This window comes from Dermacentor andersoni, chromosome 10 (assembly GCF_023375885.2).
Source record: "Dermacentor andersoni chromosome 10, qqDerAnde1_hic_scaffold, whole genome shotgun sequence".
In the NCBI taxonomy this organism is placed as follows: domain Eukaryota; kingdom Metazoa; phylum Arthropoda; class Arachnida; order Ixodida; family Ixodidae; genus Dermacentor; species Dermacentor andersoni.
In genome coordinates this window covers 86,198,227-86,218,254 of record NC_092823.1, presented here as the reverse complement: position 1 = coordinate 86,218,254, position 20,028 = coordinate 86,198,227, and the positions used below count along the sequence as shown (strand labels likewise).

General features: G+C 48.0%; 1 protein-coding gene across 1 annotated transcript in view; it reads left to right on the top strand.

The window, feature by feature from the left end:
* Positions 1-5,607: 5,607 nt before the first annotated feature.
* The window catches only part of LOC126543512 (dehydrodolichyl diphosphate synthase complex subunit DHDDS-like), a 28,180-nt gene continuing 13,759 nt past the window's right edge, over positions 5,608-20,028 (top strand). The window contains exon 1 of the mRNA XM_055078486.2: positions 5,608-5,721. Within this exon, the coding sequence (XP_054934461.2) occupies positions 5,640-5,721 (82 nt within the window). The 5' untranslated portion in view covers positions 5,608-5,639. The remainder of the gene's footprint in view (positions 5,722-20,028) is intronic.

Below are 20,028 nucleotides of genomic sequence, written 5' to 3'. Positions count from 1 at the left end.
TAATTACAAGCTTTTTTAACTTCTTCAAGCTCTTCGAAGCGAACTTAACCCGATTTTTTCCCATAACGCTCTTTGTAAACATAAAAAGAGTTATATCAGATTCTATAGGAACACACGCTGGTAAGAACACCGACAGCAACCTTCGGAACTACTTATGCGGTGGAGTAGTTGCAGCAGCGTAAGACGGATAGATTTGATAGGGATCTAACCCAATCTGGATCGGATGCCTCGATCGTGAGTGAAAATGATCATTACTACACGGTCCAACAATCAGGATCGAGTTCGGGTGAGATCTAGTTCGCCAGTTGTCTTTAGTGGGTGCAAAGCACTTATCAAAGTTGCCTAATATGGCGGAAAGATTCTAGTATGTCTCCTTTTTTTAGTAAAATATAGTTTCGTTTGCCATTAGGGCTACTATCGCGTGCTGATTGTATGCGACTATCAGAACTACAGGGTCCTCATCACCGTGGTCCTCCGCCCATGATCGCAATCAAGACGCTCGAGTGCGATGCACGGTTTCCGATTGTCTACACTCGGATCGAGCAAGATCGTGCTTGAAAGTGACCGTGTAGCAGCACGTGACACGGGTCGAACTCAATTCGCATCGGGCCTGATCGCGATGGAAATTGACCATGTGACAACGGTGTTATGTTCGTTGCAAAATTCTTTAAGAGGACAAAAAATCAAATATTAAGTGAAGCTAAAGTGATACATAATTGCTAGAGAGAGAGTCTGTAAGGCGTCAATATTAACGCAAACAGAAGCTTAGTAATAGAGACACTGATGTAAATGCAAGACACGATAAGTGACCCCCCGGGGCCTTACTTGCCAGATGAAGAAGGCACTCCTCCTTTAAGTATTGTCACAATTACTGAGCCAGTATTTATAAAAACTTCATTATGTAGCACTATCAGACGAAAGAAAATGCTGGTTATCCAGTTCTATTTCATTCTTAGAAAGTTTTTTTTTTATGACTATGCGCCACCCGCACTTTCCAGTTTCAGTAGTTTCGTTATCACGTGGTGCTGCGCTAGCTTTCCAGGCTCGCGAATCTCGCACAAAAGGGAAGTAGCAGAAAATTCCATTTCTATGGGATGTCGTAGGATGTCCCAACGCTCCATAAACCACACCGCCGTCTGTCGGGAGCCGTTTGAATCGCCGAAGGCAGAAAAGGACGGTGATGGCGTATGCAACGTCACCACACCCCGGTAGGCTAGCGGGAGATTTGAAAAAAGAAATCTGCAACCTTTCGCTACCGAAAATTATTTTCATGGAATTTCACGCTTTTCCTCATTACAGAGTACTTAGCGAAAACGTGGTTTTTACAACAAGAACCGAAAAATCGAATCTGATGGACATATTGTTTCATTTCGGTAGGGAGCCGACTTGGAGCGCAAACTTCATAAATAGGAAAAACGTCTCTAAATGCACGCAATCTAGGAGTTCATTTCTCCAGGCAAATTAAAATGAGGGTTATAAAGCTCGGTGGCTATAGAATTTAGAGTTCATAGTTTCGTTCGGATTTTCGTGGCTTTGCAAACCACCCTTCTATTAAAGAAATTCACTCAAACGTAAGACGATGATTAAAAACATCGAAATATGAAAATCGCCTGTCAAAAAAGGTCATTTCTTATGTTTTTACGTACTGCCCCGGTTAAAGTAAAGGACGTGTTCTATCATGCCGCCAAAAAGATATCCAACATACTAAATATGATCGAATGTCACCAACTTAGCCTAGTCAACGCGACATGGATGTTACAAGTTTTCAATTGTGGAGTTGAACTCAAACTAATGTAAGGTGAAATTTATTTTTAAAAGATAACGCTCAAAGATAACTAATTAGCTGCGGTTTTATCAAGCCGCATATAATATGTATTCATTTTCATTCATTCCAATGTTAGCCGTAAGGACTCTGACCAACGACAACGCTGGACACATTCCAAGGTCGCACTTGAGCGAAAATGGACGGGCCAGGCATAGGCTCTGGCGGTCTTTGGTGCATTTCGTCCAACCGAAGAGTTTTAACGCGAAAGCGTTAAGAAGCCAGTGTCGCAGATAATCCGGCGTCAGCGGCGGCGTCATTTTTCGAACCACACATACCCAGGCCGTTCATGTGACGCGCTAATTGAACTGAACTAGTTTAATTTGTCAAGCTAAAATACGTAGAAAAATTGTAAACTACGAGTCGCACACAGCCTACATGCATGAAGTTCTCTGACTGCAATTTGAAAATACGAGAAAACATGATGCTTTTGCTTGAACTCTCAAACTCTTTTTCTAGCATTTCTACAATACCGAGACTGGATACGGCGTCAGCCGTTTGCGCACGCCGGCGCGTAAATATCTCGGAGTCTCGGAAATACCCCTGAGTTACTAAGCAAAGCAATATCGTCAGCGAATCGCAAGTTGTTAAGGTGTTCTCCATTAACCCTTATCCCCAATTCTTCCCAATCCAGATCTCTGAATAACTGATGTAAACACGGTGTGAATAGCATTAGAGAGGCCGTACCTCCCTGCCTGACGCCTTTCTTTATTGGGATTTTGTTGCTTTCTTTATGGAGGACTACGGTGGCGGTGGAGCCGCTATAGATAGATATCTTCCAGTATTTTCACATACGGTTCGTCTACACCCCTATTCCGTAATGCCTGCATGACTGCTGAGGATTGGACTGTTATAGACCGTTATACCGTTTCACCCCCTCACTGCTACGTCCCACGCCAAATTTGTGCGGCCACATTGAGGCCACATCCCGGCCGCGGCGGCCGCATTTCGATGAGGGCGAAATGCGAAAACACCCGCGTACTTAGGTTTAGGTGCACGTTAAAGAACCCCAGGTGGTTTAAATTTCCGGAGTCCTCCACTACGGCGCGCCTAATAATCAGAAAGTGGTTTTGGCACGTTAAGCCCCATACAATTTTTTAACATTGAGGCCTGTCTGTGAGTGAATGAGTGTGTGGCCTCTACTCAATACCTCGGTCCTCCACCCGTTTCCTCATACTACCTCAAAAGAAACATTAAATAATCCTTCCTTATCCCCCCCCCCCCCCCTTCTCCTCGGTGGTGACCCACTATAAGATCGCGCGATAGCGCGTCGCCGGAGCAGCGGCTCGTAAGCGGTGGATCGCGGTGTGTGCTGCCCAATCCGAAACGCAGAACCACCTCCCTTCGCACTGCGTTTTCTGCATGTGGTTGCTTGTTGTTGAACTAAGGCAGCTGCGCTCAAACATTGCATTACCAAGAAGCGTAATCGTCCGCCAATTTTTCGAACCCGTTAACCAGTGTTAGAAAGTGATCGTGGGGCTCAAGGCGCACCAATATGTGTGGGAAGTACCTTGGGAAGCTCATGCAAACCCATGTTTGAACAAACAGAGATATTGTATACACATATGCATCAAATTAACCGCGAGATTGTAGAGGCCTACTTCATGCATGTGAACTCAGGCGCATGCGTCAGCGAGACTTCTATCACTCTGCAGGATACAGAAACTGATTTTTTGAATGGCACGATAGGCTAACACCCTTGTAAACGTCACTTTACACGTGTTTACATTTTCTGTGTATTATAGTCCGTTGCTTGAAATAATAAACCAGTTGTTAGTCTGCGCTCGTATTGTGTACTCCCTCTCGCCCTTCGTCCGGGTTGCGCTGCCCACCCATGGGAACAAGTACCTTCAGTGTGCTCGCCCTATCCTAAATCGAAAGAGCCTTGCCTAAACAGATCGCGGGCTTGAGGCGAACAGTGGCGCACGTTATCTAACGAACATCAGCCCCAGCGATTATGCTACAATGTGCGACGAGTCATGTATATACAGTCTAGCCCGGTTATAACGAAGCCACTTATAGCGAAATAGCGGTTATAACGAAGGGATTTCAATTTCCCATTCCCATGTTTGCATTTTTTTCAGAGTCCACATATTACGAAATAGCGGATATAGCGAAATAATTTCCGATTCCCGCCGAATTCGTTATAACCGGGCTAGACTGTATAGCCGACGCTCTATGCCCGAATATAAGATTTTGCTGATCGACGACTGCTCTGGCCCCTGTGTTTTATGCGTTTTCCGCTTTGCTGGGGACGAGTTCTGCCAGTAAATAGGTGTGGCCTTAATGACCCTTTCTGTTTTTTCCGTTACTTTGTCGTCTAGGTTGCTTTAATTAATTTCGGTCAGCTGAAATTCGGGGCTTCGCTCAGTGATTCGTCGTCTTTATTTCGTGCTGTAAAGGTTCGTCACGCAGCGTTTCACAGATCGATTACATTGAGCCCAATTATCACTTTACAATAGGAGTAGTTAACGCCCATATAGGTATCAGCCTCTGCATTAAAAGAGTTACTAATATAAGCGTCGCGATAATGAAATTATTATTATTATTATTATTATTATTATTATTATTATTATTATTACTAATATTATTCATAACTATAGGGACGGAGGTTAGGTCCACTGTGACAATGCAACAATTTGTGAGTCAGCGAGGGATGACCGTTGACCGCAGCAGAATAAACTTTTCGTTATTCGTCTTCCCTTTCTCCTAACGTCGCAGCTCGCGGCACGAGGCACGGCATACACGCGTCGGAGCGCGCCATACACACGAAGCAATAATAAGGCTTGGATAATAACATAAGAAAACACTAATAAAAACAACAGACTTCGGAAAGCTTCGTAAGGTTTGAAGAGGCAATAAACGTTTAAACAGTTTCAGACGCGGACGCTAATCAGTTGAAACAAGTCTCACTACCAGATGTGGCCATACGAGAGGATGTATTTCAGGAGTCCCCTTGTGATTTATTGCGCCTGTGTTCTCGTATTTGAGCACTGCGGGACATTGCCTCAGTAAATTATACGGGGCCACTTTAAAGAATTAAAGCGGTGCAATGACCTATTGCGTAGCTTCCATCAGACAGGCAATTTCCTGTGTAGCTTTAACACACATCCGCACTGTAACGCCCTGTTGCGGGAGATGGGTAGCCGATTCACTATTCAGTGTGGCAGTCGCCCTCGTGCGCGCACGGAGACACATGGGGTTAGTACCAGCACTCAGGGCAAGCTTCCTGGCCCTTATTGAATTGTTCTTGAATTGTTCTTGAATTGCTTGAATTGTTCGTAAAAGGAAATTTCAGACAAAAAACAAAACGCCGACATAAAAAGCAAGAATACGTTTCTGAGTAACACGATTAGGCCGGTGGCACTATCCAGCCTAAAGGGTACGCAGTCGGAGAGAAAAGAAAGCACTGCTTCGACTGCCACTGATCCGCATGTGCGTCTATATAACTTGTTTCTTACAGAAGCTACAATCTAAGCGGGCGCTGTCGCCTCGTAACATGCCATGAAGATATAACAGCTTATGCCGTCGGTAGTTATTTGACTAGCGACTGACTGCTCAAAAAAAAAAAGAACAAGAGACGAAACTTCCTGTAATTTTCATGTCAAATGTACGGATGTCTGCTTCGTCAGTCTCCCAAAGCAAATAAAAACGCACCTGTTGGTCTGCCCGTCAAAAATATTGTCTCAAATAACTACGTGCAGCGTCACAATTGAAAAAACAAGAGCTTCATTGTTGCCACGATTACGTTGCGCGTTCTTTTCGAATACTCTGTGCAACATAAACACTGTTTCTCGCAGCCTAACTGTTGCGGAGGATGGGCAATCGATGCGCTACTCAGTGTGGTAGTCACTCTAGACCACGCACAGTGACAAGTGGTGTTAGTAGCAGCACTCAAGGTAAGCTTTTGGCTCTTACTCTAAAAAAATTTGTTAGCCTTAAATTGTTTGTAAACGCAAATTTCAGCCCATCCTGATGACGAACATTTATGCTCATGCAAGCACTTCGCTTTCTTTCCCGAGGTGCGGGCTTTACGCAGGAGTTTTACATCGCGGTCTAATTTTTGTGCCCGTGTGTAACGACCTTGAATTGTTTGAGCAAAGATGCCGTAGTTTTGCCCGCAAGGTGAACCATCGATTGAGATAGGAAATTGTGTGAATCTACACGAAGTAAGGTAGTTTCATTGACTGTATCAACCTGTAAACATTTGCTTAGTAACTTAATTAGCAAGCATGATGTCACGTGTACACAGGCAAACATGAGCACATCTCACCCGAAAAACGCAGACACTCACTGTAAAATCAATGGCGTGAGGAAGCGCGGAAGCGCCAGCGAGCGAAGTGACCTTCGTGCTGCCTCTCCCTTCAACGCTAATTCAGCGGCGACAGCACAGCGCACACGAAGCTATCAGCCCTCGGCGCACCTAAACTCTCCACTCACTGCAGATCATTGTCAAGACAAGGTCCGCGCGGCCGCTCTCCTCCGCGCCATACGCCGCCGCCTTCGGAGTAGAATGCCCCTTGCCCCTTCCCTCCTTCTCGGTGCCTTGCGCGCTATAGAAGACGGCGTACTTCCTCCCTTGCGCGAACGAGATCGAGGAACCATCCTCGGCTCACCCTCACACGTTTCCACTGGCAGACGCAGCATACGGCAGCGGTCACTATGTTATCGCCCTTGGACTTTATGCGTAACACCATGGCTATGCCGACGACGATGGAGGAGATGCGCCTGGAGTGTCTATATATTTTTTATCGCAATAAAATCTAATTTTGTTGTTTTTGTAACGCACTTTTTTCATTCCCCCATGTCACGCTGCCGGTGCCCGCCTATAGTCCTCGCTGCTGTCGCTGCCCCTGCTGCTCAGATCAGGTTCTATAGCGCAGTCGTTCTCCGTACATTTCGCGAGGTTAGAAATGACTATGACGCCAAAACTTTTCAGAACGATGTCTGAAGACCATGCACAAAGCACTCAGAATCGAAAAGCATGTACACAAGCTGCGACGCTATCGTCAGTCTTCTTGTTATTATTTTCAACGCTTCGTTCTTTTTCTTCTTTTTCAAGTTCTGAAAGGCCATGTTGGGGGTGCGGCTCTTACATGAATGTCGCCCTTGAGGAGCATATACAGTATCACTAGCATAGGCGGCCAGCCACTGTCCAAGAGCTCTTACAAACAAAAATCTGTGTACTCGTATATCGAGCCCCTGATACGAGCTATTGGAAAATTAGAAAGCCGAAATACCAAGGCACCCAATTTCCCTATTTCCTGGTAATTCACAATTCAGTGAATAAATCACTACGAAACTTCTAAACTGAGGGCATCAAAATACATTACCTTGGCTGCATTAGACGTGGGGCGAAAAAAAGTTGAATTTTTGGCCATGACGCGTAGCACAATACGTGGATTGCGCTCGTACAAAAGTATTGGCGCATACCTTAGCTTACGATACACTCCAGCTAGAGCATGTTGACGATTTCATGCACAAACAGACGCGAAGAAAATCGCAATTTGCAAAGAAAGCTTTGCTGGAAAAAGGATGCGTTAAATCTATGAAGTTTCGCGAGCCACGTATTGCAATATATAGGAACATCGTCTGTGTCCTTGCGTTTGCTCCGTAGCTGCTGCACTGAAAAGAACATTTATTGAATCACCAATTGAGCACACAATTCTTGCTTATGTAAGTGTTGTATGGTGTTGAGCCGTGATTATTAAAATACCAACGAACTACCTTCGTACATAGGTAGGTGTTGACAAGCGTTGCGTTTCTGAATATAGCGTTAACATAGCGGTTATGCGTGGGTTGTGCCGTGACCGCCGCCTTTGGCTTCTTTCATTTGTTCAGAGCACGTGACAGCATTCTTTAGAGCAGCTTGTTTTTTCCACGTTGACAAGAGCATTTATGCAACTAATATGAAGCACAGATGAGGTGGATTAGATTTTCTTGAGAATGGCCTCAGTAGTACTTCCGAAAAAAAAATATGACATCTCAGAAACTTTCAATTTGTCCTATCTAAATTTATTCAGGAAGGTAAAAAAAGGCTTAGTCCACATTGCCCTAATGAATTACTACAGTATTCGCAGGGGATTTACTTACGCAGCATCACTGTATTTTTTAACCTCGGCACAGGTTGCATACCAAATTACATTTTACGTAATGTTTCAGCAAGGAGACAAAAAAGGAGCAACACGGCAGAAGAGGTTTCATATGCACAAGCAATTGCCTAGCAAATAAGCAATGACATCTAGGCACGCAGGTAGGGGGGAGGGCAGAGGAACCCCCCCCCCCCCCAAATTCGCCCAGTTGGTCATTAACGCAAGAGAATAGCGGCACAAGTACTAGTAGCGCCGCGATCACTTAAACAAATGAAAAACAAGCGGCAGTCAAGGAACTCACCAAGAACCTCTATTGGGAAGGCACTTCAATTCCGAGAAATTCAGCGGCCGGCCCCTCCTATTAACAGCACAACAGAAACACCTCACTCGCCCATATGTCCGAGGCTCTAGCTAAACCATCGCCCGTATTCTCAGAAAAGAAAGCATCCGAGTGGCTCACAAGCCTACGAGCACATTTTTTTCTACGTAATGTCAAAGACCGTCCACCGAGGGAAAGAGCCCAAGTCAGTGCAAGAAATATATTTGCGGTGGCGGCGACGCGGGCTACATCGGCGAAACAAAAAAAAACCTCAAAGAAAAACTGCGACACCACAAAAACGACCTCAACAATTTTGCAAGAGATCGCAACCAGATAGCCGAACATTCGCAAGACAGCGACCACCATATATACTTGACAGAACGGTCATACCAACAGAAATCAACTGGGATCACTTATCAGCTCGGTGACTCCGTTGAATGCCGCACAGCTGGGACGCGCCTCGGGCTTCTTATACCCCTGGGGTCTGTTTCCGCCGCGAGCAGTTCAAATCCCTCCAATCAGGACTCTCCGCTGTCCGCAGTTTGAATTCGACGAATGGACGTGGAGAGGTCCGCCGAAGGGGGAGAGGAAGGGCTACTACTCGGCGCTCCCTCCTCGGCATGTTGGGGCAGGTGGTTGGGAGGTGGGCGCAGCGAGAGGTGATACAGCCCCGATGTTCGGTGGTCTGTCAGGCCAGGCAAATTTCTGTCGGGGGCGCTCTGGCACAACAGCACTGAGCCATGGGGAAAGAAGGTGCAGCCAGGGTTCCACTTCAACGGCCGGGAAGCGAGCGGGATCAACGATTAAAATGACAAGCTTCTTCACTAAAGTTCCAAAGCTGTGTCCTGTTTTTCTCATTGCGTTTGCTTGTTACGTCCACTCGAGTGAAGAGGCGACTTAGTGAGCTTCTGAGCAATACTATGATACTGGTATTGCCATAAATGTGTTTTTCTTGGATGGCTATTTAAACTAGGTGCATCTGGTGCTATATGGTCGAGGAGGGCGATTTGCCTCCTAAGCGCGAGTGCCGTCATCACTTTAAATATCTTGTATACGCTTCTAGTTCCATTAAAACTTTGTGTATGTGTTCGAAACCAACGCCTTTGTCCTCACTTGGGTTCTCGGAGGCTCCGCCTAAGAGAACCGTTAAAACCTTTGAGTACACGAACCATTGTCCCCATATGTGGGCATCACAAATTGGCGTCCGCGACAGGACAAAGCCGTTAGTTTGGATTTTTTTCAAAGGGCTAGGAACTATGGCTAGCACACGAGACTTGTTAGCCTTAGCCGAACGCATGGGGCTAGAAGGTGCGGAGTTGAGGGCGTGGCTAAACGAGCAGGAAGTACGCGCGCGAGAAGAGCAGGCAGAGAAGTGCGAGGCTAGAAAGGAGGAGCTCGTATTAGAGTAGAAGAATTTACAATTGCGGCTAAAAGTCGCAGAGGCTGAGGGCGCATATTTGGGCAAGAAACAGCCAGAAGTTAGTTCGTTTGACTCAGTCACCATGACCCAGCGATTGGGTTTGCATGGGGTAGACTTGCAAAGGTGGGTGCAAGACAGATGGTTGTTAATATGAGGGAAAGCTCGGAGGGAGTGCGACAGGCGAGTGGCAGAACAGGCAGCTGAGAGGGAACGCCTGGAGGAAGAGCTTCGCAGGGTGCGCGTTCGCATCAAGGCCCTCGCGGATGCTTGCTCCGATGGGACGAGGTCCATTGTTGAGGATGCAGCACAGCAGTGCAGGGGCGACCCGAGGGTTCCCTCCGACAAGGCGTCAGGCCTAAGCAAGCAAAAAGTGTCTCAAGGAAAGACACCTTGTAATGATGACATTGTAGGCATTATGGCAAAGAAGTCCGACACGGCTGTGGACGACACGAAGGACGCGGACAAGAAGGCGCAACAGCGTAGGCATAGCCAGTCACACCAGGAACAGCGTCTAGCCCGAGCCCCACTTCAGTAGCGCTGGCGATCCGGCTGCGGAGCTCGGCACGGCGCACTTCTTCTTCCTTACAACTTCCCCCCTCGCTGAAGACGGAGCCGCACAGGAGAGTCCTAAGGCGTGGTGAGGACGAATGGCTCGTGATACGGCTTGAGCCGATCTACGTGCACAATTTCGTGGCCTCGGCGACGCAGGTCCGTAGGGGGCGTCAGAGGTTCGATAACGTAGTTCACCGGAGAAGTTTGGCGTAGAACCCGGTAAGGTCCATGGTATCGGGATACAAACTTGGAGGAGACACCTTGTGTCGAAGTAGGAGGCACCCACAACCAAACAAGAGCGTCAGGCGAAAACTGGTGGCCCGTCGTCATGACGAAATTTCTGTAGCGCTTGTTCTTGCGTTGTAAGGGAGCGAGATAGTTGCCGACATTCTTCTGCATACCGGGCGGCTTCGGAAACCGGTGTACCCTCTGATAGGTAGGGACGGTAAGGAAGAATAGTGTCAATGGGAAATGATGGTTCGCGGCCATATAGAAGAAAGAAGGGAGAAAAGCCCGTCGTTGACTGGGGTGCCGTGTTGTAGGCGTACGTGACGTAGGGAAGGATGAGGTCCCAGTTGGTGTGGTTGGAGGCGACATACATCGAAAGCATGTCGCCAAGAGTTCGGTTAAAGCGCTCTGTCAATCCGTTTGTTTGCGGGTGATAGGCGGTGGTACAGCGATGAATAATGCGGCATTCAGCTAGAAGTTCTTGAATGACATCGGCGAGAAAGACGCGGCCACGGTCGCTCAGGAGTTCGCGGGGAGCGCCGTGACGTAGAACGAAGCGTTGAAGGAGGAAGGAGGCAACGTCACGAGGCGTCGCGGCTGGCAGAGCGGCCGTTTCTGCATACCTCGTGAGATGCTCTACAGCTACAATGACCCAGCGATTGCCAGCAGCTGTGTATGGCAGAGTCCCGTAGAGGTCTATCCCAACCCGGTCAAAGGGTCGCGAAGGGCACGGCAAAGGTTGCATTGGTCCAGAAGGGCGGCAAGGATCAGGCTTCCGGCGTTGACATTCTGTGCAAGAGCGAATGTACTTTTGTACAAATGTGTACATACCACGCCAGTAAAACCTATGACGTAGTCTGGTGTAGGTCTTGAAGAGACCAGCGCGTGCGCACTGAGGGTCGGCGTGGAAAGCGGCGCATACATCAGTGCGGAGCTGCCGAGGCCATTTGCGGCCGTCGGAACTGTAGTTACGGCGATAGACAATTCCGTCGCAGATGGCGAAGTGCGAAGCTTGGCGTAACGCTCGGGATGGTGGGCATGTAGGTGAATTAGAGATGTAATCTATCAAAGATGAAATCTAGGAGTCCTTGCGCTGCTCCAAAGCCATGTCGACAGAAGCGAATGTTAGAAGTGGGTCGTCTAGGACGGACACACTGACAATGTCGGCGTGGACAGCCGAGCGCGAAAGAGCATCGGCATCGGCGTGTTTCTTGCCTGAGCGGTAGACAACCCGGATATCGTACTCTTGGAGCGTCAGTGCCCACCGCGCTGGGCGGCCGGAGGGATCCTTGAGAGACGACAACCAGCAAAGTGCGTGGTGATCGGTAACGACATCGAAGGACCGGCCGTACAGGTATGGGCGAAATATTTTGATGGCCCAGATGATTGCGAGACATTCTTTTTCCGTGACGGAATAGTTGGCTTCAGCTTTCGTCAGAGTGCGGCTCGCGTAAGCAACAACATATTCTTGGCAGCCGGGCTTTCGCTGGGCGAGCACAGCGCCAATACCAACACCGCTAGCATCCGTATGGATTTCCGTGGGGGCAGTTGGATCGAAATGGCGTAGTATCGGTGGTGTTGTGAGCAGGCGACGTAGCGTCGCAAAGGCATCATCGCAAGCAGGGGACCATGAGGAAAGATTGGGATCTCCTCGAAGAAGCTCTGTCAGTGGTGCCATAATCGAAGCGAAATTTCGAATAAAGCGGCGGAAGTACGAGCAGAGGCTATTGAAACTGCGCAAGTCTTTTAGTGACGTTGGCCTCGGGAATTCTGTAACAGCACGGAGCTTAGCGGCATCAGGAAAAACGCCGTCCTTCGACACGACATGTCCGAGAATGGTCAGCTTGCGTGCGCCAAAGTGACATTTTTTCAGGTTCAGTTGGAGGCCAGCGTCACTGAGACAGCGTAAAACCTGCTCCATGCGATGAAGGTGAGTAGGAAAATCTGGTGCGAACACTACTACATCATCCAAATAACACAAGCACGTGTTCCATTTGAGGCCTCTGAGAATAGTGTCCATCATCCGCTCAAGTGTCGCGGGCGCGTTGCAAAGTCCGAATGACATCACACGAAATTCGTATAGGCCATCTGGTGTGATGAAAGCAGTTTTAGGCTTATCGTCTGCAGCCATAGGCACCTGCAAGTAACCAGAGCACAGATCGAGGGAGGAAAAAAACTCTGCGCCTTGTAAGCAGTCTAGGGCGTCGTCGATCCGCGGCAATGGATAAACATCCTTTCGGGTTATTTTGTTTAGGCGACGGTAATCCACACAAAAGCGGATCGAGGCATCTTTCTTTTTAACTAAAACTACTGGCGATGCCCATGGGCTGTCGGATGGTTCAATGACACCACGCTTTAGCATGTCACCTACTTGCTCATCAATGACGCGCCGTTCGGTCGACGATGCGCGGTATGGTCGCTGCCGTAGCGGTGAATGAGAACCGGTGTCAATCCGGTGACATACAGTCGTCGTTCGGCCCAGAGAAGTGGTATGGCTGTCAAAAGCAGGACGAAATTTCTCGAGGAGACGAAGAAGGTCATGGCGTTGCTTGGGGTTTAGGGCATTGTCGATGACATGGTTAAAAACGTCTTCAGGCGATGTGGCAGTCACGGGACTACAACAGAGGGTGTTGACCTCTGACGATCCAATAGGAAGTTGCAACGTGGTAATGGTGTCGTAAGGCTCCACAGTGCCGAGAGATTCCCCGCGAAGCAACGTAATCGGGAATGGGAAGTAATTGTACACAGGAAGGTGAGTCGCGCCAGCTTGAAGGCCAAGCAGTGCAGTTGGGAGTGGTGAGAGGTGGCGATGAACGAAAGTAGTCGAAGGTGTGAAGAGTACGGTAGCGTCGGAGGCAACGGAACAGGATACAGGTGCCAGAACGGATGCGTGTGGAGGTATTTGGACGTCGTCAGTGAGGGACAACTTGGTGCAGGAAAGCGAAACGTCATTAGATATGGCATTGCCAAGCGAAGAGAAGGCGACTTCTGCACGGGAGCAATCGATGACAGCTTGGTGACGGGAGAGAAAATCCCAACCTAAAATAATATCGTGGGAACAGTGGAGAAGAACGACGAACTCGATTGCGTAGAGCACTCCTTGAATTTCAAGTCTGGCGGTGCACGCAGCCACCGGCTGGACGTGCTGTGCTGTGGCTGTGCGGAGTAAAGGACCGAAGAAAGGCGTGGTGACTTTTCGCATTGAGCGGCAAAGTTTTCCGGCAATTACAGATATGGCGGCACCTGCGTCAATGAGGGCAAGCACTGAGACACCTTCAACAGCGACATCAATAACGTTAGGCGGGGAAAGAGGGCTTAAGCGTTGCGGCGATGACGCAGTTCTTGCCTCAGGAACTGCGCCACTTAGTTTTCCGTGTCAGCAGGAGAGGGACGTCGACGCATCGGGGAGGGCGAGCGACGACGAGGAGAAGGAGAACGGCGGTCAGAAACTTGACGAAGGCTTGGGCGGGGAAATGTAGCACGTCGGAGGGTTCGCACCATGGTCAAGATGAACCTGAAGATATCAGGGCTTCTGAGAAACCGTGTGTGGTTTGCACAAAAAGTATTGAGGTGTCATTACTGCGTTTCTTGAATCTGACAAAAGCAACTACTATGCGCACTTGGGAGGGCTCAGGCCTCCTAAGTGCGCACATTGCCAACCGTTGCGCACTCCCAACCGTTGCCCATGGCAACGGTTGGCGCCGAATGCTTTCTGAGAGTCGCCATAGGAAAATCAAGCAGTGCCCACGTACAGCCTAATCAGCAAGAAAAGGCCGTGCCCGAAGACAAGGTAAAGTTACGCGCAATTGTCGAGACAGTTGTACTGTGGACCTGGCGCTGAGTGCCTCGCGAAGAGAGGTGACAAGGATTCGGGGCGTCTTTCTCTTACAGAACGACGGCAACTTCAGGGAGCTCCTACGTTATATAGCGAATGGAGGACACATCATCTTGGCCAATCACATTCGTATAGCAGGCAGCAATGCTGCTTACTGGAGTCCGTACATTCAAAATGAAATTACTTCGATAATTGGCAAGCTCACACAAGTTCTAATTGTAAGACACGTAAACGAGGCCGGATATTTTTCGGTGCCGGTATACATGAAACAACGGATGTATCCCAAACCGAGCAATTCCCTTTGTGCATACGCTACGTCGATCCCGCTACTTCGAGCATTCGGCAAGGTTTTCTCTGCTTCGTACCTGTTGACGACGTCAGTGCCTCTATCCTGGCTGACGCACTGAAAAGGGAGCTCCTGAATCTTGGCCTGCACTTGAACATGATGGGAGGCCAAGGATACGATAGAGCAGCCGCGATGAGTGGTGGATTCAAGGGCGTGCAGGCGCTCATGCGAAACGACTTTCAAACGGCGTTGTACACGCATTGCCTGTCGCACTCCCTGAACCTATGTTTGAGCGGCGCTTCCGCTGTCCAAGACATTCGACGGGCGTTTGGCACAATTAGTGAGGTATGCACTTTCTTTCGGCTGTCACCCAAAAGGACAGCGGTCCTTAAAAAACACCTAGAAGCGTCTACAAAGTCTTTCCGCCGGCTGCGCCGATATCGTGAAAGAAGGTGGGCGGAACGTCATGATGCAGTCGCATTGTTTGGAGAAGCATTTTCTGATATAGTTCGCTTACTTGAAGAGTTCATGAACACGTTCCCTGACAAAGCAACAGCATGCGCCCGTCATAGCTTCCATCAGCGAATCTGTTCACTCAACTTTCTTTTATCCCTCACTGTTAGTGAGACATTCCTAGGCCTCACAAACCACTTGTCTGTGTATCTGCAGAGCCCATCTATTGACATAAGCGTCGCCTTCGAGCAGGTTGTCCTGGCGCTGACTAAACTCGAAGAAATGGGCACTAACGGGGAGGCAGAATTCCACAATATATTTTCTCTATATCAAGACAGAGCGGCGGAGTTCGGCGTGAAGTGCGAGATTCCACGGGTGGTAGGAACACAGAGATACCGAGCGAACTACCCTTGCAGTTCTGCTGAAGAGTACTACAGGCGAGCCACGTTCATTCCATACATAGATGACCTACAAGCTTCCCTCAAATCGTGTTTTGCAAATCATCGGAAAACACTGCAAAGTTTGCAATTTGCATTGCCAAAGCGCGCGTCCAAGCGCAAATTTGAACCTGCACAACCGGCCTTCGATTTTTACCTCAGAGATACGACAACAGCGCATATCCTTACAATAAAAGGTGAATGGGAAATCTGGGACACCTAGTGGCAAGTCATGAAAGAGGAGGAACTTCCCCGCTTTGCGACGGACGCTTTAGCTGAATGCGACAAAGCCTTCTTGCCGAACTTTCACAGACTAGTCAAGTAATTGGCAACGCTTACAGTGAGTGCAGCTGCTGCAGAACGCAGCTTCTCGACACTGAAAAGTGTAAAAACATATTTGAGGAACCGGACGGCTGAAGAGCGGCTTATAGACTGGTTCTTATGTCCGTTCTCCGGATGCAAGTCAGGGTCGACGAAGTTATCGCTTTGTTTATGGGGAAACCGCGACGTATGAAAATTGCAGCGTGAACCGCTCTTTTTGGCCAAGCCACACATTCGTTTTTTTTTTCTTTTCCATTGAGCTTTACTATATTATAAAACCGTTCGCAATGCAAGTGTTTAAAGTTGCTTGCTGTAGAAACGAATATAAGCATTCTGCGTCTTTTGTTTCATGAAAGCCTCCGTGTTTTGGTTCTTCGTTGTTCAATAAAATTGTTTTCCGAAGTATGTACGTTTTCGCTTAAGAATTGATCTCATATAATGGCTCACGTTCTTCTCGCACGTGTGTTGTTGAGACAGAGAGTGAGAAGTTGGGTAGAAAACGCGTCCGACAATTTTGTTTTATTTGCCGCACATCTCAGTAAGTGGACACCTGATTCCTTTGCATTCTCCCTCCACTCAACATTTTTTTTTTGTCACCTTTCTTTTCCTCACTGACTCTGTATGACCCTTCTTGGTGGAGATTATTTCGTTGGAAAGTATTCTTTCTGGTGCACATGCATTAGCTTTATTGCAGTGTCAAAGACGTCCTTTCCATCTAGGATTAACTCGTCTCTTTTGCTGCGTACAGGTTTGTTCTCGTTCCCTTTTAATAATTAAGCGCCTTCTATATCCCCGGACAAATTTTTTCTTCTTTTTTTGCCACGGAAATAGCTTCTTTCGAGCAATTAGGCTCCCCCCCCCCCACCTTGAAGAAACAATCCTGGCTACGTGCCTGATGACATCTGTTTCCTGGCCGTCCAGCAGGTTTGCGCAGCTGCCGCCAGGTGCTCCCTGTCGGTCCCTGCCTGCGTGACACCCACTGCGCGCTGACATGCGTCCTGCAGGATCTTTACTAAAGTTTGTCCGATCTAATCCAATCCATTATGTTTCTTCTGCTTGATAAAATCCTATTCTCGGCTTCAAAAAAAGACGGTTTGGTTGCCGGCGTTTACGTGTCTTGTTTAGTATAGACAACGAGGAACATCATATACCTTCTCTCTAATATATTAAAGTTTTATGGACGTGCCTGAAGCAAGTACGGTAAACTGTACAAAGCAAACATATTTGTTCCGTACTTATATGCTTTTAGCGTCAGTGATAAAAAATGTACACAATCCTCCCATATCACCCTCAAAGGTGTTTTTACTGCGGTAAACCCTACCGACCAAGACACGAGAGGCCACATAGTTCCTAAAGAAGAGTAGAACTGCACACCAGTCATTCTGGTCTATGCTGGTGTTACGCTATATTCCATCCTTAAGACAATAGCTCAATAGCGACATTAAAAACTATACTTTAACAGTTCAGCGGGAAGACCAGCCATTACAACGTTAAAGAGCGTTGGGGAAAGAACACTTCCCTGAGGTACACCTCGTGATACCGCCCTTTCGGTGCTTGTGGTACTTCCTAACCGCACTTGAATTTTACGATCACTGATACATGAGTGAATGAATCGCAGAAGATAGCCCTGTACGCCCATCGCCTGCAAACTATTTAGTATTGAGCTCTGAAGGACGCTATCATAAGCCTTTGATACGTCTAGGAAAATAACTAGTGTTGAAAGACCGAAAGCTCTATGATGTCCATATGTCCATGTCCATATGTCGATATACGCGGACGACATTTGCCTTTGGTTAACCGGATATCAACACAAGCGTTTAGCTCTGATAGCTCGACAGGCATTACATTTAGTTCAAAATTACCTTCAAGGTGTTGGGTTGACTCTCTCGGTGGAAAAATCTGGCTTCATCATGTTTCCAGGTAGAGGAAGAAGGTATGCGCGGCTGAAGATAGACCTTGATCAATCTTGCCTTCGACAATTGAAACACAAGCGCTTTTTGGGCGTCATTATTGACTACCGTCTACAGTGGCGACGAGCTGTGGACTCGGTTGTGACATCGATATCTTCGCGTCTCAATGTGATCCGTAGAGTTGCAAGTGAGCAATGGGGAAATCACCCTTCCTCAATGATCAGGTTGCACGATGCACTAGTGACCAGTCGGATAATGTATCAGCTCCCTTTAATTTCCCCCTCGATATCACAGCTGGAACGACTTGAGGTTCTACACAGAAAGGGCCTGAGAAGGGCTCTTGGCGTTCCGCAGACTGCTCCTAACAAAGCAGTACTTTGTGAATCTCTATCGAGACCTTTTAGCCTAATCGCTTCACAAAGGTTATTGATGCAAATTGGCCGCCTCAAACAGACGGCAGCCGGCCGAGCCCTTCTACAGCGCCTTCGAAAGAGATCTGAGTCCCGAGCGTACTTGGCACTAAATACTCTTGGTTACCTGGGTCTTGACGCTAGAGGTCGAACTAAGAGGTTGAAACCACCTTGGTCATTCGCGAGCCTCGATTGTTCGTTGACAATTCCTCACGTACGCGCTAAGCGGAATTCTCCTCTGGCGGCAACGCGTTCGCTGGTACTGGAACATCTTGAGTCTGAATATGCACGTCATCTTCAAATCTTTACTGATGGCTCTGTGGACAAGGTCAAAGGATCTAGTGCAGCTGCTTTTCACATTCCCTCTTTGAAGTATGATTGGTCTGTTCGCTTCACTGCAGTCGTGTCCTCCACAACGGCCGAAAGCGTTGCCATTGAGGCAGCTCTAAAGAAACTACGGTTTTGCACGCCTCAACCTGTTGTTATTCTTACAGATTCAAAATCTGCCCTTCAAAGGTTAGAGCACGGGTTCCCCACTGATGCCTTATGTCTTAGCTCCCTACGCTCGGTGCACAATCTCCATATCAAAGGCTTCTCCATACGTTTCCAATGGGTGCCCTCGCACACAGGTATCATAGGCAACGAGATGGCGGACAGCCTCGCCCATAGAGCGCTGTCTGGGAATCCATTGAGAAAAGTGCCTCAAGAGGACAACAGACTCTTCAGAGAAGCAGTGTTGTGCCACTTCAGTTCTTTGTGGAGCTCACCTCACAAGCCAAGTGTGATCAAGGGCCTCAAAAGAAACCAAGCCACCTTACTGCTCCGCATTCGCACGGGCTCTGCTCGAACCCCTGCGTGGATGTATAAGACTGGCCTGGCGTTATCACCATTATGTTCAACGTGTGGTGTGTGCGGCGACATAGAACATTACCTGATGTGCTGTACTGTGTATAACGCGGAAAGGAGGGTGTTATTCGGGTCCCTCAAAAAGACAGGAGTTCCTCACGGCTCTTTTCAAGACATTGTTTTCCCGCGCGGGAACCGGTTGTGTAGGAAGGAGGTCTCTCGCCTTCTTTTAAATTACCTACAGGACACAGATTTGGCCTCCACATGGTGAACTGAGGAGTGACCATTTGTATTTCTGAGGTCTGTGTCTGATTATGTGCTTTACTTATTTTAAGTGTCGCTACGGTGGAGCGATTGCCGGCAGCAACTGCAAGGCTAATCCCACCAGTAGCCTACAACAACTCAACTCAACTCAACACTATACTTTAACAGCACAGTAAATTAGGCAGGTTAGGGAACACTAGTAAAAAAATAACGCTAGAACTTACTGGGGAAATGTTCCGGTAAATTTATTGGTATAGCGCAGCTAGTACACGGACGAAAGAAAAAAAAATAAGAAACACACACGCGCAGCGCTGTGCGTTTCGCCTGCTATTTCTCAACATGTCTCAGCAAGTCTCAGCATGTCTCAACTCTTGAACATGTACCAACAAGATCAAATATCCACGCCGATCACGTTCTGGTAAAGACAAACAGATTTGCATGATTGTCTGGCGAGTACATCATGAAGAAAACCGAAACACACACCCAGTCACGTGTAAATTACAAGAAAAACTTCTGCTATTTACGTTTCTAACGTTCTACTTCCTTTCTTCGCCGGTCTGCCAAGCAAGTCACGTGTACGCGGTTTTTTAATGTGAAAGCAATGTGTACCCAATTACGCGAACACCTGGCGTCGGCGGCGGCTTGACCGAGCGATGGTACCAAGCATGTTTGACTGTGCAAAAAGTAAAAACACATTAAAAATGCTCGGGCTGAGGTCAGATTTCCCAGGGAGGTTCCTGTGAGCCAATTATATTAAAGCCGATGAAAAGAAAACTTTGCAAATTCCGGTCCGCGGCGGAATCATACGCGGGCGTCTGCTGTGCTAGACGAGC